Source organism: Salmo salar, chromosome ssa09 (assembly GCF_905237065.1).
Source record: "Salmo salar chromosome ssa09, Ssal_v3.1, whole genome shotgun sequence".
NCBI lineage: Eukaryota > Metazoa > Chordata > Actinopteri > Salmoniformes > Salmonidae > Salmo > Salmo salar.
The window spans coordinates 111257433-111269840 of NC_059450.1; the positions used below are offsets into that span (position 1 = coordinate 111257433).

The 12408-nt window shown below is 42.5% G+C and overlaps 1 protein-coding gene across 2 annotated transcripts in view; it reads left to right on the top strand.

The window, feature by feature from the left end:
- The first annotated feature begins 471 nt into the window (after positions 1-471).
- The window catches only part of LOC106612436 (ATP-binding cassette sub-family F member 3), a 35056-nt gene continuing 23119 nt past the window's right edge, over positions 472-12408 (top strand). The window contains exon 1 of one of the 2 annotated variants that reach the window (XM_014213558.2): positions 472-610. In XM_014213558.2, the coding sequence (XP_014069033.1) occupies positions 523-610 (88 nt within the window). In that variant the 5' untranslated portion in view covers positions 472-522. Of the gene's footprint in view, positions 611-10707; positions 10796-12408 lie in introns of those variants that run through there. The other variant, XM_045724317.1, reaches the window with a different exon arrangement.

Here is a 12408-nt window from a genome sequence, read left to right on the forward strand (position 1 = left end):
GCGACAGAATTCAGAACATGAGCCTTTCTTACAGTATTCTCCCTGTACACTAAGTCAGAACCATATATTAAATAAAGGGGTATATAAGCAGACAATGAAAGCTCTTACAATATTTGATGATGACATTTCTCTAAAACAGGCTATAGGCAACACCAAGTCAGAACAGTAGGCTAAGTTATGAGGGGGAAAGGGACCAAATGATTAAGGTGAGGCACATGGGCTACTAACCGCTTACTACACAACATACCCTTAGTATTACTTAATTAGCTACAGTATACATATCTCCCAGGCATATTACATTATTTAAAACAAATAATGATCCCACAGTCCCTTCCCCGATTTAATCGTGGGATGCAAAAACAGCCCAAAACAACAACTCTTATTTGGGGGAATGTAATGTGAATACATAAGAGAGGTAAAAATGGGAGCAAAATATCGCATAGAAAATACTACAATACCCATAATGCATAGTTTGAGGACATACCTTGTCGCATATTGTGGGCACATGCGCTGTTCTTGTGGATGAGCCGGTGTATCATGGCGACATACGTGGATATTCTGAAGAGCGAGTTTCCCGAAATTGACACCGAAGTGTTCGAATATATCACGGGTAAGAGACTGTAAATGAATGGAGAGGGTGTGTGAATCTCGTACACTTTAAAATGCCACCGGCTAGATGAGTGGCGGACGGCTTCTTCTCCACGTGAAGTAACGTTAGCTAGCATAGCCGTCCCACAGCGTTGACGCTCAGTCAAGCCAAGTTAGGGGAGACTAGCTAACGTTAGCTTATAGCTAACAAGTAACATGCCATTATTTATCTTATCGGCCCGTTTGAACAACTAACCGGGTGAGCTAGGCTAACTAATTTATTGCCTTGAATTACTAGCTGCTTCTGTGTAGATTTACCGGCATGTAGTAGTACATGGGACTTAGTTATATAGCTCTTTAAGGACCCAAAGTCGCAAAACAAAACAGCCTAAACATGAACAAAGAGAGGAGTGGGCTCAAGGAAGGGAAAGCGTAATCTTATCTATGTATGGGAATGTTGTGTTTTCGATATTAATCCGGCTTACATAGCGTTTTCACGACTTCCGAATTCGTCAGACGAGGTTCCTCCCGTATTCATTTTGGGGGCACGCGGTGCAAGGCGCTGGGGGTTGTGGGAAGGTGTGCGGCGAGAACGCTACAAGCCAGGCATTATATAAAGTTACGCCTCGATCACACCGACAGGTAATACATTTTGGTATACCTTAAGTACATTCATGTCCAATGGAACACTGCGTTTGCCTTGCAGCGTTGCAGAGCGTTCATATAAACTGCTTGACATAAATGGTAGCAGAAGGTGAGTGTTGAACCTTTGTTGTACACACATCTAGATGATGCTGCTTGACCATTTTGCCCTATCAATTGAAGGGCTTTATTTGCATGGGAAACACATGTTCACATTGCCAATGCAAGTGAAGTAGATAATAAACATAAGTTAAATAAACAATATCACTGTCGGTGTGATCAAGGCCTTCTGGAGACACCAGAAACCCCACCTCTTCAAAGAATACCTTGGATAGGATAAAGTTATCCTTCTAACCCCCCCCCTTAAAATATTTAGATGCACTATTGTAAGTGGTTGTTCCACTGGATATTATAAGGTGAATGCACCAATTTGTAAGTCGCTCTGGATAAGAGCGTCTGCTAAATGACTTAAATGTAAAATGTTAAGCTCTGCTCTACGTTATGCCGTTAACCAATCAGGTGAGGAGCAAATGTTTGCTTGAAAATCTTCACTTCATGAAACCGTTCCGCCTGTCATTTGTTCTGGTCAAGCAAAACTAAAAAAGATGGAGGACGGCCAATCATCGCAGTGTCTGGCTTTTCAATTCTATGTTATGTCAATTTGCTAGATATAATACAGAGACAAAATCAGAAGGTAAATGGCATGGAGGAGGATTGTGAGTGAAGAGAGATTTGCACAACAATTAGTGCTGAATGATTACCCTAAATTCAGGTTATTTTTTGTTTTTTAAATAACTAATTGACCAATGTTGGTTCAATTATTTGAATTCCATTTCGTGAATGTTTTTTTTTCTGTGATTTCAATGTGCAAATTGCACAGTTTCTCTTGAGAAATCAGATCCAGCCAAACTGTGCACTGTTGTAGGGAGTTATAGTTTCCAACAGGCCAATATTCTACATAGTTTAAGTGCATAATTTCCTACAATGACCATAATCCATTGCACATCTACATGTCTGGTCAGTGTTTCTTTTAGGCCTGCTATGGAAGAGACAAAATAATGCGTGATGTTGAGGGGATATAGAGAGCACCTGTTACTTCACAAGGTATTTCTACCTGAAAATACCTGCTCAAAGTGATTGATAGTTGGTATTCAGCAGTCATAAACGGTTGCTTTATTTACTTTGAAGAACTACTAAAATAGTTTTTTCCCAGACAACATCGGTAGTAGCTCTAAGGAGATGGGATGATGACTTGGAATGATTTACATTTAAGTCATTTAGCAGACGCTCTTATCCAGAGCGACTTACACATTGGTGCATTCACCTTATGATATCCAGTGGAACAACCACTTTACAATAGTGCATCTAAATCTTTTAGGGGGGGGTTAGAAGGATTACTTTATCCTATCCCAGGTATTCCTTAAAGAGGTGGGGTTTCAGGTGTCTCCGGAAGGTGGTGATTGACTCCGCTGTCCTGGTGTCGTGAGGGAGCTTGTTCCACCATAGGGGTGCCAGAGCAGCGAACAGTTTTGACTGGGCTGAGCGGGAACTGTGCTTCCTCAGAGGTAGGGGGGCCAGCAGGCCAGAGGTGGATGAGCGCAGTGCCCTCGTTTGGGTGTAGGGACTGATCAGAGCCTGAAGGTACGGAGGTGCCGTTCCCCTCACGGCTCCGTAGGCAAGCACCATGGTCTTGTAGCGGATGCGAGCTTCAACTGGAAGCCAGTGGAGAGAGCGGAGGAGCGGGGTGATGTGAGAGAACTTGGGAAGGTTGAACACCAGACGGGCTGCGGCGTTCTGGATGAGTTGTAGGGGTTTAATGGCACAGGGAGCCCAGCCAACAGCGAGTTGCAGTAATCCAGACGGGAGATGACAAGTGCCTGGATTAGGACCTGCGCCGCTTCCTGTGTGAGGCAGGGTCGTACTCTGCGAATGTTGTAGAGCATGAACCTACAGGATCGGGTCACCGCCTTGATGTTAGTGGAGAACGACAGGGTGTTGTCCGGGGTCACGCCAAGGTTCTTAGCACTCTCTGAGGAGGACACAATGGAGTTGTCAACCGTGATGGCGAGATCATGGAACGGGCAGTCCTTCCCCGGGAGGAAAAGCAGCTCCGTCTTGCCGGGGTTCAGCTTGAGGTGGTGATCCGTCATCCACACTGATGTCTGCCAGACATGCAGAGATGCGATTCGCCACCTGGTTATCAGAAAGGGGAAAGGAGAAGATTAATTGAGTGTCGTCTGCATAGCAATGATAGGAGAGACCATGTGAGGATATGACAGAGCCAAGTGACTTGGTGTATAGCGAGAATAGGAGAGGGCCTAGAACAGAGCCCTGGAGGACACCAGTGGTGAGAGCAATAATAATCATCAAATAAAAGTAATGATCATCAAATAAAACTAACAACTGAAATGTTTTATTAAAGTCATGTGAATAAATGATGGTTGATAAGCAGTAATGGGTAGTCACTACCATAATGTGACTTTTGTATTAGTGTTTTTTATTCTGTGTTACAGCATTCAACCTAAATAAAAAATAAATAAAAAATCGAACTGAAACCAAAGCGGACCTCAAAGCACTAATCGCTGGGCACTAACAACAATGTTTGCTTGTGCTGCTAGCTAGCTATGAACATTGATCAACCTAAACCTCAAAATTGTGATATAAGCTACCATTTATGAATGTATTGACAATTAAATTTTCCCACCAAAGGATAGAAATCACAAGTAACACGCACATTGTAAATGATACACAAAGCATTCATTTTCCATGTATAATGCGACCTAGTGGATTAGGGTATCCTAACATTGATTCTCATATACTGAACAAAAATATGAACGCAACATGTAAAGTGTTGGTCCCATGTTTAATGAGCTGAAATAAAAGATCCCAGGAAACTTCCATACGCACAAAAAGCTTATTTCTCTACAATGTTGTGCAACAATTTGTTTACGTCCCTGTAAATGAGCATGTCTCCTTTGCCAAGATAATTTTATCTGGCGAGTGGCATCCCTAAGTCTAAATATTGCTGTTACATTGTACAACCTTCAATGTTATGTCATAATTATGTACAATTCTGGCAAATTAATTACGGTCTTTGTTAGGAATAAATGGACTTCACACAGTTTGCAATGAGCCAGGCGGCCCAAACTGCTGCATTTTCCCTGACTGCTTGCACGGAACGCAAGAGAAGTGATAGTTTCCCTAGTTATAAGAAATTCATGTTAGCAGGCAATATTAACCTCTTACATCTAGACGTTCCGCTAGCGGAACACCTGCTCCAATATCCAATGATGGGCGTGGCGCGAAATACAAATTCCTCTAAAATCCGAAAACTTCCATTTTTCAAACATATGACTATTTTACAGCATTTTAAAGACAAGACTCTCGTTAATCTAACCACACTGTCCGATTTCAAAAAGGCTTTACAGCGAAAGCAAAACATTAGATTATGTCAGCAGAGTACCCAGCCAGAAATAATCGGACACCCATTTTTCAAGCTAGCATATAATGTCACATAAACCCAAACCACAGCTAAATGCAGCACAAACCTTTGATCTTCATCAGATGACAACCCTAGGACATTATGTTATACAATACATGCATGTTGTGTTCAATCAAGTTCATATTTATATCAAAAACCAGCTTTTTACATTAGCATGTGACTAGCATTCCCACCGAACACTGCCGGTGAATTTACTAAATTACTCACGATAAACGCTCACAAAAAGCATAACAATTATTTTAAGAATTATAGATACAGAACTCCTCTATGCACTCGATATGTCCGATTTTAAAATAGCTTTTCGGTGAAAGCACATTTTGCGATATTCTCAGTAGATAGCCCGGCAACACAGGGCTAGCTATTTAGACACCCAGCAAATTTTGCACTCACCAAAATCAGATTTACTATAAGAAAAATGTTATTACCTTTGCTGTCTTTGTCAGAATGCACTCCCAGGACTTCTACTTCAATAACAAATGTTGGTTTGGTTCAAAATAATCCATAGTTATATCCAAACAGCGGCGTTTTGTTCGTGCGTTCAAGACACTATCCGAAAGGGTAAATAAGGGTGATGAGCATGGCGCAGTTCGTGACCAAAAAATCTAAATATTCCATTACCGTACTTCGAAGCATGTCAACCACTGTTTAAAATCAATTTTTATGCCATTTTTCTCATAAAAAAGCGATAATATTCCGACCGGGAATCTGCGTTTAGGTAAACAGACGAAAGAAAATAAAGCATTCGGTCGACTCGGGCACGCGCCTAAGCCCATAGTACTCTGATCGGCCACTTGCCAAAAGCGATAATGTGTTTCAGCCAGAGGCTGCCTCGATATCGTTCAACTTTTTTCCCGGTCTCTGAGAGCCTATGGGAGCCGTAGGAAGTGTCATGTTTAGAGCAAAGATCCTCAGTCTTCAATAAAAATGGGATAGGGGGCAGTATTTTCACGGCCGGATAAAAAACGTACCCAATTTAATCTGGTTACTACTCCTGCCCAGAAACTAGAATATGCATATAATTAGTAGATTTGGATAGAAAACACTCTAAAGTTGCTAAAACTGTTTCAATGGTGTCTGTGAGTATAACATAACTCATATGGCAGGCCAAAACCTGAGAAGATTCCATACAGGAAGTGCCCGGTCTGACAATTTGTTGTCCTTCTGTTGCATCTCTATCTAAAATACAGCATCTGTGCTGTACCGTGACATTTTCTAAGGCTTCCATTGGCTCTTAGAAGGCGCCAGAAAGTGGAATGAGAGCTCTGCAGTCTCTGGGCTAAGTACAGCAGTTCTGTTTGTTACTGGCCTGCCTGGGGACAGTGACACTGGAGATGCGCGTCCACGAGACTACTCCATTTTGTTCTTTCAGTCTTTGAATGAATACAACGTCGCCCGGTTGGAACATTGATTTTAAACAGCGTTTGACATGCTTCGAAGTACGGTAATGGAATATTTTGACATTTTTGGTCATGAAATGCGCCCGCGCGTCACCCTTCGGATAGTGACCTCAATGCACGAACAAAACGGAGCTATATCAATATAACTATGGATTATTTCGAACCAAAACAACATTTGTTGTTGAAGTAGAAGTCCCGGGAGTGCATTCTGACGAAGAACAGCAAAGGTAATCCAATTTTTCTTACAGTAATTCTGAGTTTAGTGAGCACCAAACTTGGTGGGTGTCAAATTAGCTAGCCTGTGATGGCCGAGCTATGTACTCAGAATATTGCAAAATGTGCTTTCGCCGAAAAGCTATTTTAAAATCTATAAAGTAGTTCTGTATCTATAATTCTTAAAATAATTGTTTTTTGTGAACGTTTATCGTGAGTGATTTAGTAAATTCACCGGAAGTTTGCGGTGGGTATGCTAGTTCTGAACATCACATGCTAATGTAAAAATCTGTTTTTTGATATAAATATGAACTTGATTGAACAAAACATGCATGTATTGTATAACGTAATGTCCTAGGAGTGTCATCTGATGAAGATCATCAAAGGTTAGTGCTGCATTTAGCTGTGGTTTTGGTTTTTGTGACATGCTTGCTTTGAAAATGGCTTTGTGATTATTTTTGGCAGGGTACTCTCCTGACGTAATCTAATGTTTTGCTTTCGCTGTAAAGCCTTTTTGAAAGCGGACAATGTGGTTAGATTAATGAGAGTCTTATCTTTAAAATGGTGTAAAATAGTTGATTGTTTGAGAAAATTGAATTGTGGTATTTTAGCTGGTTTTGTATTTCGCGCCGTGCATTTCGCGCCGTGTATTTCGCGCCGGAACGGCGTCCTTAACAGGTTAAGCCATACGCAAACAAGACAATGCTCATCCAGAGGCGGGGCTCCTAGTAGCTGGGGACTTTAATGCAGGCAAACTTAAATCCGTCTAATCAAATTTCTACCAGCATGTCACGTGCAACGAGAGGGGAAAAAACTCTAGACCACCTTTACTCCACACACAGAGACGCGTACAAAGCTCTCCCTCACCCTCGATTTGTCAAATCTGACCATAATTCTATCCTCCTGATTCCTGCTTACAAGCAAACACAAAAGCAGGAAGTACCAGTGACTCACTCAATTACGAAAGTGGTCAGATGACGTAGATGCTAAGCTACAGGACTGTTTTGCTAGCACATACTGAATATGTTCCGGGACTCATCCGATGGCATTGAGGTGTCTACCACATCGGTCACAGGCTTTATCAATAAGTGCATCGATGACGTTGTCCCCACAGTGACCGTACTAACATAACCCAACCAGAAGTCATGGATTACAGGCAACATCGGTTAGAGCTGCAGCTTTCAAAGAGCGAACTCTAACCAGGACACTTGTAAGAAATCCCATTATGCCCTCCAGACTAACCATAAATACAGGACTAAGATTGAATCCTACAATGCCGACTAGGTTTGCAAAGGGTCGGAAACTTTCCGTGAGATTTCCATAATTTTTTCCATGGGAAGTTAAGCCCCGGAATATGGGGAATTTTGCTTAAATTCATCAAAGTTAGCTTATAGCAGTGAACCTTTTTTGTGAGAGACACAAGGCAATTCCAGGTCTTGTGGCATAATTTGGTTAAACTATCCCCAATTCAATGGACTTGCAACCCTCTGCCTGCACAGTGCATTCTTCCATCACATGTGCAATGCACTTTTCCATCACATGTACAGCTGATTTTTCAAGATCTTGCACACTAATGAGATGCTATTTGAGCCCACACTGCTACACTGTCGGAGCCAAGGACTACATGCTTTCTGGTAAGGTTTGATTACAATACTGGGTGGGGTGAATATATTTTACATGACATACATGATTATTTGTTTCCTAGTAAATAGTAGCCTACAGCAAAGTGTGTTTTAAATCATTTCTAACATAAGAATTTCTGCTAGTTAGTTTTTGCTACCATGTGGGTTTTAGCTTGCTTGAGCCTGCTAATTGAGTGTTAATTCACCTGTTTCCATTCGTGTTTCATTTTAAAACATTTATCTTACAAAGGAGTTGTTTAATCTAACTGCTTAACTATTTATCTGTACATGGAATTGTTTTGGGGTTTTTTTACTCATTTTTTTTCCTGATCTTTACAGGAAAATACCACGGGCACTATCTGATGTGTAGAGACATTTCACTGCAGCTAATGTAGAAGGAAAAGCTGTGTACATTTGCAAATACTGTGCCAAATCATATGTGAAGAATGCAACAAAGATGCAGAATCATTTGGCCAAGTGCATGAAGTTCCCTCAGTGCTCACAACAAGCAACCTCTGACGAAAGTCCCTCTACTTCTCTTCGAGGTGAAAATTATGAATCAGAAACATTCTCGATAGCAACCGCTCATGGTCCTCCTGGAATCATACGTTTTTATTTACTCAATGGAGGAACTTAGTCAGAGAAATGCTGATGAATGTCTTGCTCGAGCTGTGTATGCAACTGGTTCACCTCTGATGCTCACAGGCAATGTGTATTGGAAGAGATTTCTGAATGTTCTTCGCCCAGCATACACCCCTCCACCCAGACATGCTTTATCTACTCATTTGCTGGATGATGAGTTCAACAGAGTTCAAGTGAAGGTCAAGCAAATCATAGAGAAAGCAGACTGTATTGCAATCATCTCTGATGGGTGGTCGAATGTTCGTGGGCAAGGAATAATTAACTACATCATCTCCACCCCTCAACCAGTATTCAACAAGGGCACAGACACAAGGGACAACAGACACACCGGTCTCTACATTGCAGATGAGCTGAAGGCAGTCGTCAATGACCTTGGACCACAGAAGGTATTTGCACTGGTGACAGACAATGCTGCGAACATGAAGGCTGTTTGGTCTAAAGTGGAGGAGTACTACCATCACATCACACCCATTGGCTGTGCTGCTCATGCATTGAATCTGCTCCTCAAGGACATCATGGCACTGAAAACAATGGATACACTCTACAAGAGAGCCAAGGAAATGGTTAGTTATGTGAAGGGTCATCAAGTTATAGCAGCGATCTACCTCACCAAGCAAAGTGAGAAGAATAAGAGCAACACATTGAAGCTGCCCAGCAACACCCGTTGGGGTGGTGGTGTCATCATGTTTGACAGTCCTGGAGGGGAAGGAGTCTCTCCAAGAAATGGCCATATCACAGTCTGCCGATATGGACAGCCCCATCAAGAGGATCCTCCTGGATGATGTATTTGGGAGAGAGTGTTAAGCAGCCTAAAACTCCTGAAACCTATAGCAGTAGAACATTGCACTGATTGTCATCCTGTCTGTTTATCAGGCTCTGCTTGCAGATATAAGCAAAGAAATCCGTATGCTGGCAAGAGCATCCTGTCTGGTGCGGAGATCAACAAGGCCTATGGTGTCATCACTACCGTGTCTCGCCACCTTGGCCTGAATGAGAGCAAGGTTCTTGGCAGTCTGGCGAAGTACACTTCCAAGCAAGGGCATTGGGATGGAGATGCAATATGGCAGTTGTGCCAATATATCTCATCAGCCACATGGTGGAAGGGACTTTGTGGATCTGAGGCTCTTTCCCTTGTCGCCATCCTCCAAATCCCACCAACATTTATTGTACCTTTATTTAACTAGGCAAGTCAGTTAAGAACAAATTCTTATTTTCAATGACGACCAAGGAACAGTGGGGTAAGTGCCTTGTTCAGGGGCAGAACGACAGATTTTTACCTTGTCTTGCAACCTTTCGGTTACTAGTCCAATGCTCTAACCACTAGGCTACCTGCCGCCCCAACATCAGCTGCCTCCGAGCGCAACTGGTCCTTGTTTGGGAACACACACACACCAAAGCATGCAACCAATACAAGGGTTGGAAAAATAGGTGGCCATCCAGGCAAATTTGAGGCTTTTTGAGCCTGACAACGAGCCATACTCAACAAGGTTGGAAAGTGACAGTGAAGATGAGGCCTCAGAATCTGATGTTAAAGAGGTGGATATTGAGGAGGTCCAGGGAGAAGACATGGAAGCCTGAGAGGAAGACAACCAAGGCTTTAGTTTCTAGACTATCATTTTACCGATGTATGTTGAAAACGTTTTTGGGAGATGCGATGGATCATTCAATATTTCCTTTATTTTGTTGTTCAGTGAAATCATCCAATGTGAAGAGTCAACTCATTTAATTAAAATGTAATTCTTAACTAAATTGTTTTTTTTATTTCTATTGGAAGGATTTAATAATTTGCAATTGTCTACTTAGGATAAGGTTTATGTTTCTGTCTCCATATGATATGGTAAATATATCCAATGCAAAAAACATCTACATTTAAATGGTATTAATATTAATTTGCATGCATTTCCTTGGGAATTAACGGGAATATATGGGAATTAATGGAAATTTTGCACCTCTGAATATTCCCCAAAATGTGCAACCCTAACGCCGGCTCTGACGCTCGTCTGATGTGGCAGGGCTTGCAAACTTTTACGGACTACAAAGGGAAGCCCAGCCGCATGCTGCCCTGTGACATAAGCCTACCAGACGAGATAAATGACTTCTATGCACGCTTCGAGGCAAGCAACACTGAAGCATGCATGAGCACACCAGCTGTTCCGGAAGACTGTGTGAAAACGCTCGCTGTAGCCGAGGTAAGAGATTTTAAACAGGTCAACATTCGCAAGGCCGCAGGGCCAGACGGATTATCAGGACGTGTACTCTGAGCATGCACTGACCAACTGGCAAGTGTCTTCACTGACATGTTCAACATGTTTCTGGTCAAATCTGTTATACCTACATGTTTCATGCAGACCACCATAGTCTCTGTGCCCATGAACACCAAGGTAACCTGCCTAAATGACTACCGACCTATAGCACTCACGTCTGTAGCCATGAAGTGCTTTGAAAGGCTGGTCATTGCTCTTATCAACACCATCATGCCAGAAAACTTAGACCCACTCCAATTTGCATACCGCCTCAACAGATCCACAGATGATGCAATCTCTATTGCACGCCACACTGCCTTTTCACACCTGGACAAAAGGAATACCTATGAGAATGCTATTTATTGACTACAGCTCAGCGTTCAACACCATAGTGCCCTCAAAGCTCATCAATAAGCTAAGGACCCTGGGACTAAACACCTCCCTCTGCATCGGGACATCCTGAGGGGCCATCCCCAGGGGGTAAGGGTAGGTAACAACACATCTGCCTCGCTGATCCTCAACACGAGGGCCCCTCAGGGTTGCGTGCTCAGCACCCTCCTGTATTCCCTGTTCACTCATGACTGCACGACCAGGCACGACTCCAACACCATGATTAAGTTTGCCGACGACAACAGTGGCCTGATCACCGATAACGATGAGACAGCCTATAGGGAGTATCGTGCCAGGACAACAACCTTTACCTCAATGTGATCAAGGAAAAGGGGCTGTAGTGGAGCAGGTTGGTCCACATCACCAACAAACTATCATGGTCCAAACACACCAAGACAGTAGTGAAGAGGGCACAGCAATGCCTATTCCCCTTCAGGAGACTGAAAAAAAATCTGGCATGGGTCCTCAGATCCTCAAAGTTCTACTTTTTCTGAACTGCATTGTTGGTTAAGGGCTCGTTAGTAAGCATTTCACAGTAAGGTCTACAGCTGTTGTATTCGGCGCATGTGACAAATACAATTTGATTTGATTGCTGACCTATACTTATCTATAACTGGACTAATAACTCGGTAACTAGCAAAGAATGTCAACAAATGTGCACATGCGACTCTGCGCTCTGAACTGATCTGAAAAGTGCATTCACTCTCGGGTTATTGAAAGGCTGCTCATGGGCTAGCCCACCAATAGAATTATACACAGAGTGCAAATTAATGGGGCGAACTCAGTGAAGTTCAGTCTTGAGTCTGCGTAGCCTGGCATTTCTGTTGCACAGCAGTCCTGGAGGAGGTGCGCAGCGCACATGCGCAGTTTAGCGTGAACATTGTTTTCACTGGTTATATGGGATAATCAGCATTCTAAATCACCTTTCCCTTGCACACAAAACTCTGGGGGCCGGAATAGGCTAGTTGATACAATGTTCTAAGTTCGCTAGAGACGGCTTCAGGCCTGATCCAGTTGATTTGATACAATGTTGTACTTCACTAGCAATAGGTCAAGGCAGATGGGCTGTAGAGAGATGAATATGATTGAAAGAAATTGAATTTTAATCCTTTTATTTTCTACTGTTTTTATTTGTCGGGTTTATGTATTTTTACTTTGCTAACAGTGGA